Genomic DNA, 24,094 nt, shown 5'->3' with positions numbered 1-24,094 from the left:
TACCATTTGCATTGTAAAAATAGTGTGTTTCTGTGTTAAAATGCATTTAATGCTACTTTCTATATGTTTCCTATTTAAGAAAGGTATCTTGTAAATTGTTTTTCCCTGTATCCAATGTTTTTTTTTTAATTTTGTTCACAACTCTTATTTAAAATGTTCTTGCTTTTTAAAGGGAAACTATTGTGAAAATAAAATTTTATACAAGCTTCATCTAACTGAAATATTCTAAGTATAGTTAATTAAAGATTCTATCCCATTTCTGAAATAATCAAGTTAACCCTTACCATCCCCCTCAGCATCTCTTTCTCTTCTTCTGTTTTCATGCAGGAGTTGAGTGTCTGATTTTGATCACTCTTTTTTAAAATCCCCAGATAGCCTGTCTCTACATGCAGGATTTGTGCCACAGTCAGTTATTTTGTTAGGATTTGTTTGTGCTGGAATCAGTCATTTGAGTTAGATTTCATTCATCTGCTAGGGAAGGGATCCCCACTAAAATATGTATTAGAGCTAACTGATCTTGACATTTGACTCCTGCATGAGAAGAGAATGAAGAGACACCAATGCAGAGAGGAGGATAGTGAAAGGTTATTTGATTATTTCAGAAATGGTGCAGAATTTTAAATTGAATATATTTTGAAAGTTTACTATTTCAGTGTGATGAAGCGTATATAAAATGTTAATTTTTGTGATAGTCCCCTTGAATCAACTCCTAACATGCCTCAACTCTTTGTTAATGCAGTTTTACCTATGGTCTGGAGATGCCATTAACTATTATACATATTTGGAAGATTTCCTCCATTCTTTGATCTAAACCCAACAAATTAATTGATATAAACTTACTCAGAGTGGTCCCTTGAGCACATTTTACATATATTTTCTGTTTTCAGTAGTTTCTGAGCTTAGCAGTTTTAGACAGTCTTGATGGCTAGACAGGCATTCAGCTCAACGGCTCTCTTTGAAATCATAAGCAATTTTTGGATACAAATCTCCAAAAATATAAATTTTTAAGTGCAACCGTTTTCACAGAATTCCAGTGTAATTGCTATTGCATGGGGAGAACTGCCCATCACAAATGCACCCGATGGGCCAAAAGACATGCAAATCGACTGCAAGTTGCTAATAATGGGCATTAGTAATTCCATTGGCACAAGTCTGCTGTGCCTTTTTACACAACCCACTGTGGGAACCCTGGAATTACTTCCACAATCAGGATGAAGTTAGCTGCATGGTCTGCAGTAGCTATATTAAATAGGATAAACACAGGACAGTATGAACACAATGGGGCTTAATGAAACTTGTTGCATTTATTTTTAGCAAAACTGCATTTGCAATCGTATTTATAAATGGCCCTTATAGAGTCAGGGTGGAACCCTAACTGTATATGCACTTCCTGTGGTTATTTAACCCTAGAGTTGCTTATGATCTGACTTTCAAAGAGAACATTTGAGCGAAAAGCCTAGAATTAGCAGTTAGAAACTACTAAAGTCAATACTTTTCTATTGTATATTGTCTAATATGTACACAAAACTCAGATATTAAAAGTAGTTACTTCTTTCTAATAGGATTTTGGTTTTCACAATAAAACCATTATAAGGATACTTGTGTCAAGAAGTGAAATTGACCTGATGAACATAAGGCAGAAATATAAAGAAACATATGGAAAATCTCTCTTTCACGACATTAAGGTAATGCCCGTTATTTTAGATGTAAATAGAGAGTTTATGATATATTATATGTGCAACAAATAGGAAGTAAGCTGGCATTGTCACATGTGTACGTTAAAGTGCACCTTCACCCCCATATTGTTTCCTCCACTGGAGGTTCAAGGTAATAGATCCCACACTCCAGTTGGGGGAACAACAGTTTTTTTTAAAAATGGTGGTGTGGGTGGCCATATTGTGTGGTGCTCATGGTCATAATGAGCGATTCTCCCAGCATACTTGGTATGTGCCAGGAAACATCAAAGGAGCCTGGCACAAGCCTGGACCCACAAAGTAGTAAGGCAGGAGTCAGATTGTAAAAGGTTAAAATGTTTACATTTTATTCTCCAAGACCTGACATGTTTCGTGTCTACCAGGGACACTTAGTCAAAGGCTGAGGCTTGGTATGTGCATGTGCATCATGTCAAACGTTCTTTTAGCTCACACCTCTAGTTGGGGGAAAGAATATTGGGGTGACAGGTGGCCTCCTACCTACTTTATGCATACATATCCTAGGATTACCAGATAAAAATTCTGGGACACCTCTAATAAATGCATGCTGCAGGTTGCACTTATTGCATTTAAATGAAATTGCATTAAATTAAATCAATTAATTTTAGCTGGATTTTCCAATTCACTAACATATTCTGCTTCTGAGTGTGTTATGTGGACCCTTAATAGTACATTTTGTATTTTTTTTAACTATATCAAATTTATATATTGAAAGATATAATTTTTGGGCCCATGAGGGCCCCTTGCACCCTGAGTCTGAATAGCACAATCTTTGCAACCACTTTAGTTATGCTCTATGCGGGACAAAAAAGCATCTAAGTATCTCTGTGGTATCACTCTTGGGCTCAAAGCAGGGGATTAGGCAGTCGAGTCTTGAAGAATAAATGCTTAATTACCATTTTAAAAATTCCCAGAACTCCTTTCTGCAATCATACAGTCTTTGTCAATATGGCATGGACTTAGAGTACAAATAAAATGAAGAAGTGTTCTGTCCTCACAGTTAACTAGCCACAACAGCTTATTGGGCTATTAAGGTAAAACGATATTAAAAGTTTTTTTTCTGGCATGTGTGATATCACATTTATCATGTCTGTATTTTTTTATGTATGCAGTCAAATGCAAATGGCATTGTACCCTGAAATTTAAGACGTTTAAATAAAAGCATTCCCTAACCTTTCTTTCTAAAGCCCTACACAGTGTTTTATTGCCAATGCACAAAGCACCATATGTTCTATTTCAGGCATTTGCATGAAAATAGAGATTTATAGGTGTCTGTTTGCTTGTCATTGCATATTATAAAACAACTCAGTTGTAGCAAATTTAAGCCAGAAGGGGTAATAATCGTATACAGCCATTTTGCTGATTTGTAGCAGTACACATAATGCAAAATGTCAAATGCTATTAAAAACACCGATATCACTTTTTCCATCTGATTTAGTAAGCTTTCACTGCATATCAAGCAATCAGAATGTGTTCCGCGACTTCTTCTTCATAATAAATCATTTGAATGGATAATATAATCTGCGCAATATACAGAAGGCTACAAAAGCTAATTAAATTAGAGGTTTGCCAACCAAACTGTTCTGAAATGAATGTAGTTTTGAGCAAAGTAGAAACATTGATTCCGAATACAGTCCCATGCAAGTTTTTGCCCTCTTGGACTTTTTGTTCTTACAACCTGGAATTAAAATGGATTTCATTTGACATTTTACCAGTTAAATTACACAACAAATAAGGTGCAAACTATGATTGTATTGTGAAACAAAAGCTAATTAAAGAGCTTATAAAGCCTCAACAAACTTACAAACAAATGTTATTTGCTGATGATATATTGTTGACGGTGACGAAACTGCTTACATCCTTACCACACTTGTTTAATAACCTATTCCAATTCGGGCTTATATCTGGACTGAAGATAAATCCTATGAAATCTGAAGCCTTATCTCTGAATATTACCCAATCACAAAAAAAATTGATTCAACTCAATTTTGACCTACAATGGAGTGATAAGCAGTTAAACTATCTGGGGGTAAAAATAACTCCAACTTTTGAAGGTTTATACCGAGCCAATTATCCTCCACTTTGGACAGAAATTGAGAAGTCACTTAGGGCTTGGTCGAAGCTGCATATATCATGGCTTGGTAGGATAAATGCAATTAAGATGGTCCTGTTACCTAAAATATTGGGGGTTTTTTTGGGTCTTACCGATAGAAATTGCAAGGTCTCATCTCAACAAAATACAATCACAATTTATGAAATTTATTTGGGGGGGAAAAAAGTCGCGATTATCCCAAAAAACGGTTCTACTACCCAGAAACAAAGGCAGCCTAAATGTCCCCAACCTACTTTACTATTATCAGGCTGCTCAAAATATGCCACTAATTCACTTTTATAGACCCAGCCTCCCCTTATGGGCTCAAATTGAAGTAGCATGTCTGAAATCAATAAATCCTGCATTATTACTATGGATTCCTAAACAAGAAAGGCCTATTGCTTCCACTCCAGTGCTCAAAATGGCATTATCCATATGGGATCAAACCATACAAAAATCACCTTTGAAATCTCCTCATTGCCCAGCTATGCATCTGATTGGGAATCCTATTTTTAAACCAGGGCTATGAGATAGAGACTTTTGTTGGTGGAAATCACATAATATAATATATATGTTATCCAATTTCTTGGCTTGCAAGGCCTTAAGGACTGGTCTGTTATAGTTGCTCAAAATAATCCCCCAAAATCAGAATGTTTTCGATATATCCAAATACAACATTTTCTTACCAAAGTGATTAAAGGATGTACTAATATTCTGACCTCTTCTGTCTGGGAGCAAATGTGTGTTAAATTTCCTTGTAGTGTAGGAATAATATCCATTCTGTATAAAGAAATTTTAAATTCCTCGATTTCTTCCCTTCCAACTTACTCTAAACAATGGGAAAAAGAATAGGGCACTAGAATAAGTGAATCTACATGGCAACAAATTTGGACCAATACAAACTTCGAAAAGATCCTATGATGGTACTGCTTAATACAAATATTCCAATTCGAACAAGTATCATCGTAAACTCATACAATTTATCTTTACAGCAGCGAAACAGACTATTGCTGTCAGGGCTGCCATCAGAAATCACGGGGCCCCGTACAGCAAAATTTTCTGGGCCCCCGGTCCCCGCCCACCCCCAAGGCCCACCGCAGATCCCGCCCACACCACAGTAAAATGTCCACAAAGACACAACTGCTTAAAATGGTAAACCCCCCACTCACAAAAAAAAGCCATTGGTGGTCAGGGCCCCCTTATAATTTAAAAAACAAAAAAATTGGCGACAGGGGTCCCACATAAAAGTTTTTTAAAAAAACATTAGTGGTCAGGGCCCCCCATAAGTTAAAAAAAAACTACTGGCACCAGGGGCCCCATAAATGTTTTTTAAAAAAGCATTGGTGGTCAGCCCCCCCCCCGATTAAGTATAAAAAAAAACTATTGGCACCAGGGGCCCCATAAATGTTTTTTAAAAAAGCATTGGTGGTCAGGCCCCCCCTATAAGTTAAAAAAAAAACTATTGGCACCAGGGGCCCCATAAATGTTTTTTAAAAAAGCATTGGTGGTCAGGCCCCCCTATAAGTTAAAAAAAAAACTATTTGCACCAGGGGCCCCATAAATGTTTTATAAAAAAGCATTGGTGGTCAGGACCCCCCCATAAGTTAAAAAAAAAAACTATTGGCACCAGGGGCCCCGTAAATGTTTTTCTAAAAAAACATTGGTGGTCAGGGCCCCCCCATAAGTTAAAAAAAAACTATCAGTGCCAGAAAAAAAATCATTGTATAAGTGGGCATTGCACACACTGTATATAACAGGATCCAGGTTTCTACTGATACCAGCACTAGGCAAACTCTGTACACAGGGTCTGTGGTAGTTAAATATATCACACTACAAAGAGTCATAGTTAGGCAAATATTAAGCACAACATACACATAACTGCTTTGTCTCCCTCATGTTCTGTTTCTCTGCAAGCTCCAGGATGCTGCCACTCAACTCTCTCTGTGTCATAAAGAAAAGAGCCCAAAGAGGAACCGTGTGCTTACAGGGGCGGGACATAAGGAAGGGAGACGCTGTCATTGGCTGAAAAGCACTGGGGCAGGGCGAGATTGCAGAGTTAGGGATCGTCTGCAAATTTCATACTGCTGATGAAAACTTCAGTTGTGCATTGTGTCACAGCTTGAAATTGAGTTTACTGATAGTGGAACTTGCAGATAATCCCTAACTTTGCACTTCTCCTCCACATCCAATTTTCGGCGCGACTTCGGGTCTTCAGTACAGCCGGGCCCCCCTTTAGCCCCGGGCCCGGTACAGGTGTACCCCCTGTACCCCCCTGATAGCGGCCCTGATTGCTGTATCCTGGAAAAAGTACTCAATTCCCATAATTATGTTCCGGCTCAAAATGAACTGGATTATGACAAATGAGAGAATGTTGAGTATTACTGCAGATAAATATAATGTCTACACCAAAATCTGGATGCCTTGGATATTATATACCAGGTTATAATGAAAATATCTGGCAGGAGCTTTATGGTTTATTTTTATATGATTGAAAACCGTAACAAGGGATAAAGTTAGATAGTGTTGAAACCTACAAGATGGAACGTTGTGTGGTCATATGCACTGAACTAGAAAGAAATAGCCATGGATGGCACTGGGGAGGGTGTGGAATCCCTCTGGGTAGAGATTTCAACTGGGCAAAAGGTTGCAAAGTTATCATTGGTGTATGCTACAAACCACCTTGTATGAAACCCAACTACTTTTACAAATAGAAGCTTATGATAAAGAGCAGCTGTGCCCGAAACACATCAAGCCAGCAGCGTGTTTTAATATGGATTGAAAAAAGATCAGCAATTTTTAAACGTACAGTCCAGTGTCTGGTGTGCAGAATTTCACCGCTTTCCCCTTCATAGGTTTGCAAATATGCTGAATGACAACTTTCAGCTTGTTCAAGAACTTACTAGGAATAACTCCCTTTTGGATCTTGTAATAACTAATAATATCAAATTCATCTCTAGCATGTGTCTGGGTAAGCATTTAGGGAATAGTGATCATAACATGGTCTCCTTTGAGATTATGCTGCAGAGACAACTCTATAGGGGAGTAACTAAAAAACTAAATTTGCCAGTATAAGGGCATCTCTCCAACAAATTAACTAGGAAAGGCTTTTCACAGGGTTAAACAGAAAATGGGATGTATTTAAAATGCTGCTTAATAAATATACGTCAGTATATTCCCCTTGTAAGCAAGAAAAGTTGCCGCAAAACAAAACCTTTGTGGTTCAGTAGAAGTGTTGGCATTGAGGTGAGTAAGAAAAGATGTGCTTTTAAGGCATTCAAGTTAGCTGGGACAGCCGAAACGTTTACAAGGAACAGGTACAAGGAAGCCAATAAGCTATCAGACATGCTAAAATTGAGATGGAAAGGGTATTGCAGCAAGCAGTAACATTATTTTTTAAATATGTAATTATAATTTTTTTTAATTATTATATTAATTATTAAAATATTATTTAAATACGATAATAGTAAAAAAATTAAGCAGGAAGGTGTGGGGGTCAGTTGGTTGATGAGAACGGAGGAAAAGCAGAGATTCTGAACTGTTTATAATTCAAAAAGGGATCCCGTTCTCAGCCTTAAAAGTATAGGCTGGTTAGTCTGATATCAGTGGGAGGAAAGCTTTTTGAAGGGGTATTAAGGGATAAGATACTTGACTTCATTGCAAATAATAATACTATGAATTTGTGCCAGCAGATTGTTATGCGTAATAGATCTTGCCAGACTAAATTTTTAATTAATTTATGAGAAGGTGAGCAGAGACCTTGATTCTAGGATGGCAGTGGATGTAATCTACTTTGACTTTGTTAAAGCATTTTATTTTTGCAAATGATACTAAATTGTACAGAACTATAAGTTCCATGCGAGATGCTGCCACTTTGCAGAGTGATTTGACTAAATTGGAAAACTGGGCAGCAAACTGGAAAATGAGGTTCAGTGTTAATAAATGCAAGGTAATGGATGTTGGCAGAAATAATATAAATGATATAAATAATATAAATGCAATGCTGGTTTACCATTTTACCGCTGATGTCAGTGTTGTCTTTTAACTGTGGTATCGGGTGGGCTGGATCTGGAGCGGGGCTTGGGGTGGGTGGGCCCAGAAAGGGTGGGTGGGCCCAGAAAATTTTGTAAAAATGTTGTACGGGGCCCTGCGATTTCTAATGGCGGCCATGGTGATGCATCTGCTTGCACGGATGAACCTAACACACAATGTACACATTGCACGTTATTTCTCAAGTAGTGCAGCCTTACCAACAGACAAATCAATGGCTACAGAGATGACATGATGGGGCTCATTTATTAACGCAGCGCTAAAAAGAGCGCAGAGGCCTGATATTTGCCCAGCGCACACGTGTATTTAATAATGTAGCGCACGATACCTTTAGGGGCCGATTCACTAAGGGGCAGATTCATTAAGGGTCGAATTTCGAAGTTAAAAATACTTCGAAATTCGACCCTCGAATTGAAATCCTTCGACTTCGAATATCGAAGTCGAAGGATTTAGCGCTAATCCTGCGATCGATCGATCGAAGGATTTTTCGTACGATCGAACAATTAAATCCTTCGAATCGAACGATTCGAAGGATTTTAATCCAACGATCGAAGGAAAATCCTTCGATCAAAAAATCACAGGCAAGCCTATGGGGACCTTCCCCATAGGCTAAAATTGACTTCGGTAGGTTTTACCTGCCGAAGTAGAGGGTCGAAGTTTTTTTTAAAGGGGAAGTACTTCGACTATCGAATGGTCGAATAGTCGAACGATTTTTAGTTCGATTCGTTCGATTTCGTTCGAATTCGAACGAATTTAACCAATTCGATGGTCGAAGTACCAAAAAAATACTTCGAAATTCAAATTTTTTTCATTCGAATCCTTCACTCGAGCTTCATGAATCGGCCCCTAAGAGTCGAATAATTCCTTCGATCGAACAATAAATTCCTTCGAATCGAAAGATTCGAAGGATTTTAATCCAACGATCGAAGGAATATCCTTTGATCAAAAAAAGTTAGCCAAGCCTATGGGGACCTTCCCCATAGGCTAACATTGACTTCGGTAGCTTTTAGATGGCGAACTAGGGGGTCGAAGTTTTTTTTAAAGAGAGAGTACTTCGACTATCGAATGGTCGAATAGTCTAACGATTTTTAGTTCGAATCCTTCGATTCGAAGTCGTAGTCGAAGGTCGAAGTAGCCCATTCGATGGTCGAAGTAGCCCAAAAAAAACTTCGAAATTCAAAGTTTTTTACCTTCGAATCCTTCACTCGAAGTTAGTGAATCGGCCCCTAAAAGTGGGATCTGTGCACTAATGTAGACGCAGACAGGATGCGACGCGTGAAACTGCAAATCAGCTGTCACAATGCTTATAATAAATTATGTGCACAGAAAGATACCGCAAAGGTAAGGATTAGTTGTGCGGATGTATTAATGTGCTGCTTTAATTAGTTGCGTTACATATCGCGCATATTTACTGTGCCGTATCTGCGTTTGTGTCTGTGCTAATATTTGTTTGGTTGCAAAGGTGTTTAGCCTACCTGGTACTCTTAAAGGAACCTTGGTTAAAATAAACATGTTGGGGGAAGGCGTGGTTAATCTGCACTTTACAGGGGTTGTTCACCTTTGAGTTTACAAACATCCCATCCAAAAGCAGCCCCATTAAGTGTATTTGCCAGAACCCAGTTTAGCAGCATGGCCCTGCACACATATATAACATTCTCTTTCAAGCAACATGAAACAAAAAAATGCGAATATACTAACGCAGCTGGGCAGGAATGCGCATTTTGAAGAGTGTTACTATTACGCCACGAAGAGGCAGTCATAAAAATCTTGGTGCTTTTGCCCAGGTGCAGTTTTGTGCATATACAGATGCAAATCTGCGACGGCTGCAGTGCAAGCGCATTGTAGCCACGCCCCTCGCAAACACTGCATAGTTTGCGACATAAATGCCCAATCTTTTGCGCAAAACGCATAAACAAAACCATCGCAAAAGCTCTGTTATGTGCAATATCACGCAAATATATTAGCCCACTTAAGCACTGCGCTGCATTAATAAATGAGCCCCGATATCTTTTCCAGAAGGTTCTTTGATTCAGTAAGGGTTTGGGGGAAATATATTTCTGCAGGACACTTCTGGGTACAACATTACAGTGTGGTGATAGCAACAATAGTGGGGAATAAGGACTCTTCTCTTTTATTGCTCCATGGTTTAACCAAAGCTTTAACCAAACTTGCCAAATCAGAGGTCATCTGTCACAGATGCATTTCTTGCACAGTATTTACTTACATATTTACAATATGCATTTGAATTTTCAACCGGCTACCTGTATCTGTGTGAGTTTCCTCTATGTGGCCTCTAACAACCCTAATTCGTGTGCTGAGAAATGGTTATAAGAATGTAAGCTGCAGGGGGACAGTAACTAATATGAAGGCAAATTCTCTGTAAGATGATGTGTAATATGCCAGTGCTATATATAAAATAGGTAATACAATTTACTTCTGAATCATTATTCCAACTGAACTACTCAATGTGATTTCTTTTATCCCATATAATCTTAAATATAATTGATTTTCATTAATCTGAGTCAGAGATTTTACAGTAAGATCACAAAAAATGTTTCTAATGAAAGTCTACAGTATGTCAAAAATAATTGGCTAAAATAAAAGCTTTACAAAATTAGGCAGATCTTATTTTCCCATTAGAGGATAATAATCCCACTCCATGCTCCCACCCCATCAGTTATTACATTGCTGACTAAACATCAATTCTAGCAAAAGAGGCAAACACAGAGGGTTCACAGCAGAATTTTTACATTTTCCTATTGTGAGGAAATTGCTTTGTAATTATGAACTTGGTATATGAAAACCTTAACCAAAAACTGTACTTAAAGGTATTGATCACCTTTGAGTTAACTTTCAGTATGATGTAAAAGTGATATTCGGAGACTATTTGCAGTTGGTTTTCATTTTTTATTATTTGTGGTTTTTGGGTTATTTAGCTGTTTATTCAATAGCTCTCCAGTTTGCAATTTCAGCACTCTGGTTGCTAGGGTACAATTTACCCTAGCAACCATGCATTGATTTGAATAAGAGACTGGAATATGAATAGTAGAGGACCTGTATAGAAAGATGAGTAATAAAAAGTAGCATAACAATAAATGTGTAGCCTTACAGAGGATTTATTTTTAGATGGGGGTCAGTGACCCCCATTTGAACGTTGGAAAGAGTCAGAAGAAGAAGGCAAATAATTCAAAAACTATAAAAAAAAAAAAATAATAAAGACGAATTGAAAATTGGCCATTCTATAACATGCTAAAAGTTATTTTAATGCTTATATCTATTTTGTTTTTGCAGCATTTTGCATCAGGACACTATGAAAAAGCTTTACTGGCCATTTGTGCTGGTGACACGCAAGATTACTGATGGACAAGTGGAATCCCTAAGAAATACAAAAACACAAGAGAAATTACTAACTAAAGTGACAGTATATGGCTCAACTTTTTCCCATGTTCATGAACACTAATCATCATTGTTCTTTTCATTCATATTTAATAAACTGCTTTCAAAAATACATTGAACATGTTAATTAACAGCTTTAGTTCAACTTGTATTTGACTAGGAATTCTGCACTGATTGAAGGTGACTGGTTCATTTAAACCATATTGCATTAAAGTGTAACAAGAATGATTTGTTTTCAAAAAATATTTTTGTTATCCAGAATGCTTGGGACCTGGGGTTTTCCAAATAATGGATTTCTGTAATTTGGATCTCCATCTCTACTGAATTTTTTTTTAAACATTAAATAAAACCCAATTGCTTCCAATAAAGATTAATTATATATTAGCTGGGATAAAGTACAAGGTACTGTTTTATTATTAAAAAGGATATGAAAAATTCTTTTTTAAAAATTTGAATTATTATATAAAAATGGAGTCTATGGGAGACGGCCATCCCGTAATTCAGAGCTTTTTGGATAACAGCTTTCCGGATAACAGGTCCCATACCTGTACATTAAAATATCATGGCTCATATTTTCCCAATTGGCTGATGCACCTTTACCTCAGACTGCTGATGAAACCCTGAGGAGAAAATAAATCCAACCAAAATGTATAGAAAATTGCTACTGGATGCTTTCCCCTTTTAGGTATGGATTATAGTGGGAGACAAGCTGGTCTCGTCTCAAAGAGATTTTGCTTCTAAATATTGTGATTCCGTTACAGACTGATATTCATGGGGTCCACTAAATCAACAGGACAGGGACTGTCAGATTAAAGGATAAATAAAGCTTACCTAAAGAAATAGGCTAGAAATGTTGTACAATATGTTTTGTGCTTCTGTACCAGCCAAAGGCAACCACAGCCCTTTAACCGTAAAAATTTGTGTCTGCAAAGATGCCCTAGTAGCTCCCCATCTTCTTTTCTGCTGATTCACTGCACATGCTCTGTGCTGCTGTCACTTACTAAAGCCTTCAACTCAAACCTGTAGCTTCACCCATCCATCTGTGCCTATGTATACAGTGGGTAAAGACAGTGTTGGCTGAGGTTCCACATTATGTAATATTGGTGTGTAGGCAGCCATCTCAGGTCATTTTGTCTGGTCATGTGCTTTCAGAAAGAGCTGGCACTTTAGGATGGAACAGCTTTCTGGCAGGCTGTTGTTTCTCCTACTCAATGTAACTGAATGTGTCGCAATGGGACCTGGATTTTAGTATTGAGTGCTTTTCTTCTACCAGATCTACCAGGCAGCTGTTATCTTGTGTTAGGGAGCTGCTATCTGGTTACCGTCCCATTGTTCTGTTGTTAGGCTGCTTGGGGGGGGGGTGATATCTCTCCAACTTGTAGTACAGCAGTAAAGAGTAACTAAAGTTTATCAGAGCACAAGTCACATGACTGGTGGCAGCTGGGAAACTGACAATATGTCTAACCCCAGATTTCAAAATTAAATATAAAAAATCTGTTTGCTCTTTTGAGAAATGGATTTCAGTGCAGAAGTCTGCTGGAGCAGCACTAACTGATGCATTTTGGGGAGAAAAAAAAAACATTTTTCCCCATGACAGTATCCCTTTAATTAAATAAGAGGCTTTTGGCAAAGAGCTCAGAATACACATCAGCTGCACTTAGATATATTTGTAACAATTTAAGATAAGCAAAGACAAAGTTGTAACTATTTAAGATATGCAGGTCTCTTGGGAAAATTATACCCCCAAAATGAATACTTGAGCAACAGATCGTTTATATCAAATTAAGTGGCATATTAAAGAATCTTATAAAACTGCAATATTTATGTAAGTAAATATTGCCCTTTTACATCTCTTGCCTTGAACAATTTGTGATGGTCTGTGTGCTGCCACAGAGATCACCTGACCAGAAATATTGCAGCTCTAACTGTAACAGGAAGAAGTGTGGAAGCAAAAGACACAACTCTGTCTGTTAATTCGCTCATGTGACCTAACAATAAAGTAAAAGTTTGGTTTGTTTGTGTGCACCGCGAATCATCCGATCCCAGGAGGCTGTCCTTATTTTTTAAAATGGCAGTTTTCTATTTATAATTACCCAATGGCACATACTACTAAAAAAGTATATTATTATGAAAAAAAGTTTATTTACATCAAGCAGGGTTTTACACAAGAGCTGTTTAACCCTTTAAGTGCCACAGAACGTAGAATCTACGTTCTGTGGAAAAGTATCTTGAAATGCCACAGAACGTAGATTCTACGTTCTGCAGCATAAGCGTGCGGGGAGCTCAGGAGCGGCTTTAAATGCTGCTCGCTCCTTCCCCGCTCGCTCACAACCCCCTAGGCAACGAGCGGAGCGGGTGGGAAAGGGGCTCCTGAGGCGCGATCGTCCAGGGGCCCCCAAAAACGCAACAGACGCACGTGGCTGCGCGCTGCTGCTGCTGCCTGCACTTCCGGGTCCCTCCAGCGACGCCCACGCATCGGATCAACGGATCTGGCGACTCCCTCCTGCTTCTCCACTCCTCCTGCCATCATGGACACAGATCTGCAGCTACACACCCCAGGTTAGTGTAACACACACACAAAATACACTTACACACACTTTATACACTAATACATGCTTAGATTTACACTTACACACACTCACATACATTTTTTGGGGGATCAGGGGGGTCACACACACTTGGGGGGGGTACATACACTTGCACACACAAACACATGCACATAACATGCAATTTACCAATTGTACACATGCGCACACACATACACTGTTGTGTAGCTTTTTTTTTTTTTTTTTCATATTGCATTGTTGTGTTTTTGGCTCAAAAAAATGTTTTATTGCCTTTGCGAATAGCGTATTCGCTAACCGTACTGTGCAATACCTTTTGTATGTTATTTCGGTGATTATTTGGAAATTTTAGGGATTTTGGTGCATTGTTAGCCATTTTATTGCATTTTCAGCGCTGCATAACTGTTGCTTGCTTTATTCTGTCCGTAAAACCTATTTTGCCAAGCTATAATATTCAAACTGTAATTCTGATGTCTGATTACACTAGTCTGAAAAAAAAAGCATAGATTTTTGTGGTTTTATTGGATTTTAGTAATTTTATTTGAATTTCACACTTTCTGTATTATTTTGTTATGTCTTGTAAATTTTATCTACTATATATCCAATTGGGCGTCTCTGTGCGCCACATAGTTTGGTAAATCTGTGAATATTGGGCATGAAAGTGTTCAGTAGACACCTGTCGTTCATATTTAGGATGGTTTATGCGGATACTTTACGAAATGTGGGACATATAATGGGGTAAAATTCAAGCTTCGTGACGATTTTCAGAAATTTGATAAAAACCGTTACGTTCAGCAGTACTTTGCAGTTTGGCAGTTTGCAGTAGAAACACATATTTACCCATATTGGATTCGTCAGAATGTGTACTTTCTGAAAATATATGGTTTTCTGGGGTCTCTGTACTGTTAGGGGGGTCTAATGTCGCATAATACACACACCAGGTGCTTATATTGCAGCAGCCAGCGCGTCAGCTGTGAAAATGTATATACACTATTGTCATTTGGGGGTCTCTGTGCGCCACATAGTTTGGTATATCTATGCATATTGGGCATCAAAGTGTTCAGTAGACCCCTGGCGTTCATATTTAGGATGTTTTATGCTGATACGTTACGAAATGTGGGGCATATAATGGGGTAAAATTCAAGCTTTGTGACGATTTTCAGAAATTTGATAAAAACCGTTACTTTCAGCATTGCTTTGCAGTTTGGCAGTTTGCAGTAGGAACACATATTTACCCATATTGGATTCGTCAGAATGTGTACTTTCTGAAAATGTATGGTTTTCTGGGTCTCTGTACTGTTAGGGGGGTCTAATGTCGCATAATACACACACCAGGTGCTCATATTGCAGCAGCCAGCGCGTCAGCCGTGAAAATGTATATACACTATTGTCATTTGGGGGTCTCTGTGCGCCACATAGTTTGGTATATCTATGCATATTGGGCATCAAAGTGTTCAGTAGACCCCTGGCGTTCATATTTAGGATGTTTTATGCTGATACGTTACGAAATGTGGGGCATATAATGGGGTAAAATTCAAGCTTTGTGACGATTTTCAGAAATTTGATAAAAAACGCTACTTTCAGCATTGCTTTGCAGTTTGGCAGTTTGGAGTAGGAACACATATTTACCCATATTGGATTCGTCAGAATGTGTACTTTCTGAAAATATATGGTTTTCTGGGGTCTCTGTACTGTTAGGGGGGTCTAATGTCGCATAATACACACACCAGGTGCTCATATTGCAGCAGCCAGCGCGTCAGCTGTGAAAATGTATATACACTATTGTCATTTGGGGGTCTCTGTGCGCCACATAGTTTGGTATATCTATGCATATTGGGCATCAAAGTGTTCAGTAGACCCCTGGCGTTCATATTTAGGATGTTTTATGCTGATACGTTACGAAATGTGGGGCATATAATGGGGTAAAATTCAAGCTTTGTGACGATTTTCAGAAATTTGATAAAAACCGTTACTTTCAGCATTGCTTTGCAGTTTGGCAGTTTGCAGTAGGAACACATATTTACCCATATTGGATTCGTCAGAATGTGTACTTTCTGAAAATATATGGTTTTCTGGGGTCTCTGTACTGTTAGGGGGGTCTAATGTCGCATAATACACACACCAGGTGCTCATATTGCAGCAGCCAGCGCGTCAGCCGTGAAAATGTATTTACACTATTGTCATTTGGGGGTCTCTGTGCGCCACATAGTTTGGTATATCTATGCATATTGGGCATCAAAGTGTTCAGTAGACCCTTGGCGTTCATATTTAGGATGTTTTATGCTGGTACGTTACGAAATGTGGGGCATATAATGGGGTAAAATTCAAGCTTTGTGACGATTTTCAGAAATTTGATAAAAACCGCTACTTTCAGCATTGCTTTGCAGTTTGGCAGTTTGCAGTAGGAACACATATTTACCCATATTGGATTCATCAGAATGTGTACTTTCTGAAAATATATGGTTTTCTGGGGTCTCTGTACTGTTAGGGGGGTCTAATGTCGCATAATACACACACCAGGTGCTCATATTGCAGCAGCCAGCGCGTCAGCCGTGAAAATGTATATACACTATTGTCATTTGGGGGTCTCTGTGCGCCACATAGTTTGGTATATCTATGCATATTGGGCATCAAAGTGTTCAGTAGACCCCTGGCGTTCATATTTAGGATGTTTTATGCTGATACGTTACGAAATGTGGGGCATATAATGGGGTAAAATTCAAGCTTTGTGACGATTTTCAGAAATTTGATAAAAACAATTACTTTCAGCATTGCTTTGCAGTTTGGCAGTTTGCAGTAGGAACACATATTTACCCATATTGGATTTGTCAGAATGTGTACTTTCTGAAAATATATGGTTTTCTGGGGTCTCTGTACTGTTAGGGGGGGTCTAATGTCGCATATTACACACACCAGGTGCTTATATTGCAGCAGCCAGTGCGCGTCAGCCGTGAAAATGTATATACACTATTGTCATTTGGGGGTCTCTGTGCGCCACATAGTTTGGTATATCTATGCATATTGGGCATCAAAGTGTTCAGTAGACCCCTGGCGTTCATATTCAGGATGTTTTATGCTTATAAGTTACGAAATGTGGGGCATATAATGGGGTAAAATTCAAGCTTTGTGACGATTTTCAGAAATTTGATAAAAACCGTTATGTTCAGCATTGCTTTGCAGTTTGGCAGTTTGCAGTAGAAACACTTATTTACCCATATTGGATTCGTCAGAATGTGTACTTTCTGAAAATATATGGTTTTCTGGGGTCTCTGTACTGTTAGGTGGTCTAATGTCGCATAATACACACACCGGGTGGTTATATTGCAGCAGCCAGCGCGTCAGCCGTGAAAATGTCTATACATATTGTCATTTGGGGGTCTCTGTGCGCCACATAGTTTGGTATATCTATGCACATTGGGCATCAAACTGTTTAGTAGACCCATATGTTTATATTTAGGATGCTTTATGCTGGTAATGATACATGGACAATACGATGCTGGAAAGTTGAAGCTTTGAGGCAATTTCCAGATATTTCACCAAAACCGCCAAATTTGGCAAAGCTTTGCGACTCAGTAGTTTGGAGCAGAAAGCCATGGGTACCCATTTTAGATTCTGTAGAATGTGTACTTTCCAAAAATATATGGGGTTGGGGGGTAAAGATATATTTCTGTGTTTTTACCCCACAAAAATGCAGTCAATGTGTTGATTTTTCATTAGCTGAAGTTACCCACAGGACAATTTGTATGTGCTAACTTCATTTTGGGGCCTCTAAATGCCATATACTTTGGTAAACTTATGAACAATGGCCACCAAAATGTTCAGAGGAACCCTGGCAATCATATTTAGGGTGCTTTTTCTTAGTACGTAATGACACATGGGTGATATGGTGCTGGGAAGTTGAAGCTTTGAGGCAATTTTCAGATATTTCACCAAAACCGACAACTTCGGGAAAGCCTTGCAACTCAGTAGTTTGGAGCAATAAGGCATGGGTACCCATTTTAGATTCTGTAGAATGTGTACTTTCCAAAAATGTATGGGTTTGGGGGGTAAACATATATTTCTGTGTTTTTACCCCACAAAAATGCAGTCAATGTGTTGATTTTTCATTAGCTGAAGTTACCCACGGGACTGTTTGTATGCGCTAACTTCATTTTGGGGCCTCTAAATGCCAGATACTTTGGTAAACCTATGAACAATGGCCACCAAACTGTTCGGAGGAACCCTGGCAATCATATTTAGGGTGCTTTTTCTTGGTGCGTAACGATACATGGGTGATATGGTGCTGGGAAGTTGAAGCTTTGAGGCAATTTTCAGATATTTCACCAAAACCGACAATTGTGGGAAAGCCTTGCGACTCAGTAGTTTGGAGCAGAAAGGCATGGGTACCCATTTTAGATTCTGTAGAATGTGTACTTTCCAAAAATATATGGGTTTTGGGGGGTAAACATATATTTCTGTGTTTTTACCCCACAAAAATGCAGTCAATGTGTTGATTTTTCATTAGCTGAAGTTACCCACGGGACTGTTTGTATGCGCTAACTTCATTTTGGGGCCTCTAAATGCCAGATACTTTGGTAAACTTATGAACAATGGCCACCAAAATGTTCAGAGGAACCCTGGCAATCATATTTAGGGTGCTTTTTCTTAGTACGTAATGACAAATGGGTGATATGGTGCTGGGAAGTTGAAGCTTTGAGGCAATTTTCAGATATTTCACCAAAACCGACAACTTTGGGAAAGCCTTGCGACTCAGTAGTTTGGAGCAATAAGGCATGGGTACCCATTTTAGATTCTGTAGAATGTGTCCTTTCCAAAAATGTATGGGTTTGGGGGGTAACCATATATTTCTGTGTTTTTACCCCACAAAAATGCAGTCAATGTGTTGATCTTTCATTAGCTGAAGTTACCCACAGGACTATTTGTATGCACTAACTTCATTTTGGGGCCTCTAAATGCCAGATACTTTGGTAAACCTATGAACAATGGCCACCAAACTGTTCGGAGGAACCCTGGCAATCATATTTAGGGTGCTTTTTCTTGGTGCATAACGATACATGGGTGATATGGTGCTGAGAAGTTGAAGCTTTGAGACAATTTTCAGATATTTCACCAAAACCGACAATTGTGGGAAAGCCTTGCGACTCAGTAGTTTGGAGCAGAAAGGCATGGGTACCCATTTTAGATTCTGTAGAATGTGTACTTTCCAAAAATATATGGGTTTTGGGGGGTAAACATATATTTCTGTGTTTTTACCCCACAAAAATGCAGTCAATGTGTTGATTTTTCATTAGCTGAAGTTACCCATGGGACTGTTTGTATGCGCTAACTTCATTTTGGGGCCTCTAAATGCCAGATACTTTGGTAAACTTATGAACAATGGCCACCAAAATGTTCAGAGGAACCCTGGCAATCATATTTAGGGTGCTTTTTCTTAGTACGTAATGACACATGGGTGATATGGTGCTGGGAAGTTGAAGCTTTGAGGCAATTTTCAGATATTTCACCAAAACCGACAACTTTGGGAAAGCCTTGCGACTCAGTAGTTTGGAGCAGAAAGGCATGGGTACCCATTTTAGATTCAGTAGAATGTGTACTTTCCAAAAATATGTGGGTTTGGGGGGTAAACATATATTTCTGTGTTTTTACCCCACAAAAATGCAGTCAATGTGTTGATTTTTCATTAGATGAAGTTACCCACAGGACTATTTGTATGCGCTAACTTCATTTTGAGGCCTCTAAATGCCAGATACTTTGGTAAACCTATGAACAATGGCCACCAAACTGTTTGGAGGAACGCTGGCAATCATATTTAGGGTGCTTTTTCTTGGTGCGTAACGATACATGGGTGATATGGTGCTGGGAAGTTGAAGCTTTGAGGCAATTTTCAGATATTTCACCAAAACCGACAATTGTGGGAAAGCCTTGCGACTCAGTAGTTTGGAGCAGAAAGGCATGGGTACCCATTTTAGATTCGGTAGAATGTGTACTTTCCAAAAATATATGGGTTTTGGGGGGTAAACATATATTTCTGTGTTTTTACCCCACAAAAATGCAGTCAATGTGTTGATCTTTCATTAGCTGAAGTTACCCACGGGACTGTTTGTATGCGCTAACTTCATTTTGGGGCCTCTAAATGCCAGATACTTTGCTAAACTTATGAACAATGACCACCAAAATGTTCAGAGGAACCCTGGCAATCATATTTAGGGTGCTTTTTCTTAGTATGTAATGATACATGGGCGATATGGTGCTGGGAAGTTGAAGGTTTGAGGCAATTTTCAGATATTTCACCAAAACCGACAATTCTGGGAAAGCCTTGCGACTCAGTAGTTTGGAGCAGAAAGGCATGGGTACCCATTTTAGATTCAGTAGAATGTGTACTTTCCAAAAATATATGGGTTTGGGGGGTAAACATATATTTCTGTGTTTTTACCCCACAAAAAATGCAGTCAATGTGTTGATTTCTCAGTAGCTGAAGTAAAGTCCTGAACAATTTGGATGTGCTAACTTCATATTGGTGTCTCTAAATGCCAGATACTTTGGTAAACCTATGCATAATGGGTATCAAACTGTTCAGTGGACCCCTGGCAATCATATTTCAGGTGCTTTTTCTTGGTACCTAATATAGTTTGGGATATGCGGAGCAGCAAAATAAAACCTTTGAAATGATTTTTCAGAATTTTGAATTTTTTGTTGAAAAACCGCTATATTCAGACAAGGTTTTATGTTTGGTAGTTGGGAGTAGAGAGACATAGTTACCCATTTTGTAATCGGCAGAATGTGTACTTTTCAAAAATGTATGGTTTTCTGGGGTAAACCTACAGTTTCAGGATTTTTTGCCTTGGAATCTAAAGCATGCCGTTTTCTGCCTTAGTGCTTTCAAAATTCGGTAATATACTGCCGGGAGTTTTTGCTGTACAGAAATCCGAAATCTCCCTAAAACTATACATATCTGGTATTGGCACGTTCGAGAGACATAAGGCTTTCCAAATCAGTTGGATTTTCATCCGTAAAATTAAATATTTTTCTGGTATAAATTGATATACGATGAAAAATGGTAATTTTTCATTTTTTTTTGGTATTTAGCACTATAAATTTTTTTGCACAGGTGGAAATACATGAAAACTCAGGCAGATTTAGAAAGCTCAGTTTCTACCGAAAAAAACAATGTATAGTTTTCCTAGGTAAACTATAAGTTTCCCCTCAGAAAATGCCCCTAAAGTGAGAGAGCACAAAATGTTTCAAAAACGGCTGGCATTTCGCGTAACCAAAATGTGAAATTCTGCTGGCACTTAAAGGGTTAATGTGATATCTATTTATAGAGACCTACATTGTTTGGGGGTAAAGGGCAATTCACCTTCATTAGCAATTGACTGTAAAACCTCCAAAACACACTTTCCACAACCTGCCAAATTTTGTAAAACGGATGTGGCATGTAGGGGGTGTGGCCATACAATGGGCGTGGTCAAATAGCCAACGCTAAATGCAGCAGAGCTTTTTGTCTTTAAAACATTGTAAGATATGAAGAGTGCACCAGGAGCTACATTGGAATCTACATTGGAATTCGGGAGCCACGCGTAAAACACTGCAATTTCCATCAAAATGTACTTTGCACTGAGTTCATAATAATTTGAGAAGAAGCAGGTGATTGGCTGAGCGCCAAGTCCCTGTCGGTCTCAGTGAAATAGACGCGTGGTTCTGCTGTGTGAGAAGTTGGTGCAGCTCAGGGCCGGTATAGCGGCGCCTCAGCTAAAGTATTTCTGACACATTAACGCACAAATAAGAACGTATAAACACAAACACTGTCCCTTTAACACTTATCGAACGTTCAACGTGACAGCAGCAGCCAATCATTTGCGGGAACGTCACCATGAAATCCAGGAAGTTGTGATGCTGCGCACAGTGTTATTGGAAGCCTTGTATAAAACGCCATATAAGATATAAACATTGGCAGTCTGTGTGCGCACGGTTATTGTTTGTGCGCCGAGATGGAGGCGAGTCTGACGTGCGCTGTGTGTCTCAATGTATTCAGGGATCCCGTTACGTTGCCGCTGTGTTCGCACAACTTCTGTAATCTCTGCGTGTGGGAATGTGCTGCGTCGGAGCTGCGAACCGTGCAAGTCTCCCCGCTGACTGCCTCTGCCCTGCGCACGGTTCAGTGCCCGCTCTGCCGCAAGGTTAGTTCTCTCCCCGGCGGGTTATCGTCACTGCCCATTAACACTACTCTGGCCGAGGTGGTGCGGCTCATGGGGGCCACGAAGAAGAAGGAGGAGGAGTTTCATGGAGGGCTGGGAAGAGCTGACGGACTGGAAGAGCCTTTGTACAAGCGGAACTTTAGTCCCTGCGGGGAACACGCCGATCAGATGCTGGAGCTGTACTGTAAGAACTGTAGTGTCCCGTGCTGCGGCAAGTGTGTGTCTGACAAGCACCAGGGTCTCTTCCACAGCATCAACCTGCTGGAAATGGTCTATCAGCAGGAGAAGGTGAGGCTCGATAGTGTTTATATACACACACTGCTGTGTAACAATGGGACAGACAGTCACAGGAGAAAAGCCTCAGGCAGGGCTGTCAGGTTTACATTTCTAAACCAGCCAAAGACTATAAAAAAAAAAAAGTAGCCAAAAGCTATTTTAAAAGTAGCTCCAAGTTAGGCCAGACCAGTTCATTCACTGCCAATTCCATTCCCCGTACCTTATACAGTTACACATTCACACAGACTGCCAGTTGAAACCACAGGGCAGGAGGATTTCAGTGGCAGGCGCCCCTAGGCCACACGGTCCTAGTGCCCTCACCGCTCTAGCGAGAGCAGACGTACTAGAGAGCTGCACATCCCCAGTGCTCCTCAGCAAACGACTGGGAGACATGCCTCCCCTACCAACTTGCTGCCCTAGGCCGGGGCTTTTGTGGCCTCACCGCAAATCCGGGCCTGACCACATCAGGGGTTTCCCAGATGTAGTAGTGTTGGTGGACTTTCTCAGTCACATTCCTCCAGCAGCAACTAAATCCAGTAAAGTGAAATGGAAGCTGGGTGTGGGGCGGGCCCAGCCAGCATCACTCGAACTGTGATGTCACCTCAATTTGCAGTACAAAATTGGGCGGGTTTTAAAAGTCAAAATGCGTGGCAACTTCCAAATCTAGCCCAAATCCGTACCTTGGCGTGTTTGGACTTTAAAACACGACAGCCAATTTGGCTATAAACCTGACAGTCTGGCAACCCTGGGCTCAAGTTACACAGCAGATAACCTCTGTAGAACATAATGATGTTATCCACTATTTAAAGGAGAATTCAACCCAAAACTTAAAAACCCCTTCCTTACATAGACCCTCCTCCCCCCAACCTAAGTGTTATCCTGGGCAAATGGACCTAACGTTTTACTTACCCCTCGGTGCAGATGCAGGCTCTTCAGAAATCTTCGTAATGAGACCGTCACTTAGGCAATTTTTGTGAGTTGTGGCACATTCGCAGTTGTCGTGAAAAAGTCAATTGCTCCAACTCCGCATGTGCCGACATACCGACCTCATTCCTAAGATTTCAAAGCGGATGTCGCCCGTGAACTCCAAAGCCTGCATCTGCACAGAGAGGTAAGTAAGACATTGGGGACATTTGCCCAGGGTAACACTTAGACTGGAGAGAGGGGGGTAGGGTTGAATTTTTCTTTAACTTGTGCCATATAGCCTTTTCCAGTTTCTGTCATTGCTGCTCAGCAGCGTGTTTATATATAAAAAAAAATAGTAGTGTTTCTGAAGCAAACAGATCCGTTTTACCAGTGCAGGGCAACAATACATGATATTTTCATTACTTTAAAACACTTTTTCATTTTTCTTTGTTACTGTTCCTTTAAGTACTAAACACCGCCCCCTGAGACCATATGATTCTGATGCACACAAATAAAACCAAGGGAACACACACGTGCCAATTACTGAACAAAGTTCTGTCTTTTACTCCCACACTTCTTTCTGTTACAGTCAGATCTGCATTATTTCTGGTCAGGTGATCTGAGGCAGCCCAGAGAGTATCATGAAATGATGACGCAAGGTAGATGTGAAACTGAAATATTTACTGAGATCGATTTTGGTTTAGTAAGATTCTTTAATAGGTCACTTAAAGGGGTGGTTCACTTTCAAGTTAACTTTTAGTATGTTATAGAATGGCCGATTCTAAGCAACTTTTCAATTGACCTTCATTATTGATTATTTTTTTTTTTGTTTTTCAATTGCCTTCAGACTCTTTCCAGATTTCAAATGGGGGTCACTGGCCCCATCTAATACAAATGCTCAGTAAG

General features: G+C 39.5%; 2 protein-coding genes across 5 annotated transcripts in view; both read left to right on the top strand.

The window, feature by feature from the left end:
• anxa10.L (annexin A10 L homeolog) overlaps nt 1-11,359 on the top strand; it is a 46,213-nt gene extending 34,854 nt beyond the window's left edge. Inside the window, exons 11-12 of the mRNA XM_018268625.2 lie at nt 1,563-1,685; nt 11,143-11,359. Coding sequence (XP_018124114.2) covers nt 1,563-1,685; nt 11,143-11,211 — 192 coding nt within the window. The 3' untranslated portion in view covers nt 11,212-11,359. The remainder of the gene's footprint in view (nt 1-1,562; nt 1,686-11,142) is intronic.
• Nucleotides 11,360-21,188: 9,829 nt separating this feature from the next.
• LOC108699095 overlaps nt 21,189-24,094 on the top strand; it is a 43,153-nt gene continuing 40,247 nt past the window's right edge. For 2 of the 4 annotated variants that reach the window (XM_041589243.1, XM_018230964.2), the window contains exon 1: nt 21,189-22,294. In XM_041589243.1, the coding sequence (XP_041445177.1) occupies nt 21,800-22,294 (495 nt within the window). In that variant the 5' untranslated portion in view covers nt 21,189-21,799. The remainder of the gene's footprint in view (nt 22,295-24,094) is intronic. The other 2 variants (XM_018230957.2, XM_041589248.1) reach the window with 2 other exon arrangements.

This window comes from Xenopus laevis, chromosome 1L (genome assembly GCF_017654675.1).
Source record: "Xenopus laevis strain J_2021 chromosome 1L, Xenopus_laevis_v10.1, whole genome shotgun sequence".
Classification (NCBI taxonomy): Eukaryota; Metazoa; Chordata; class Amphibia; order Anura; family Pipidae; genus Xenopus; species Xenopus laevis.
Note: the sequence above shows the minus strand (reverse complement) of the source record. Positions and strands in the feature narration are given on the sequence as shown.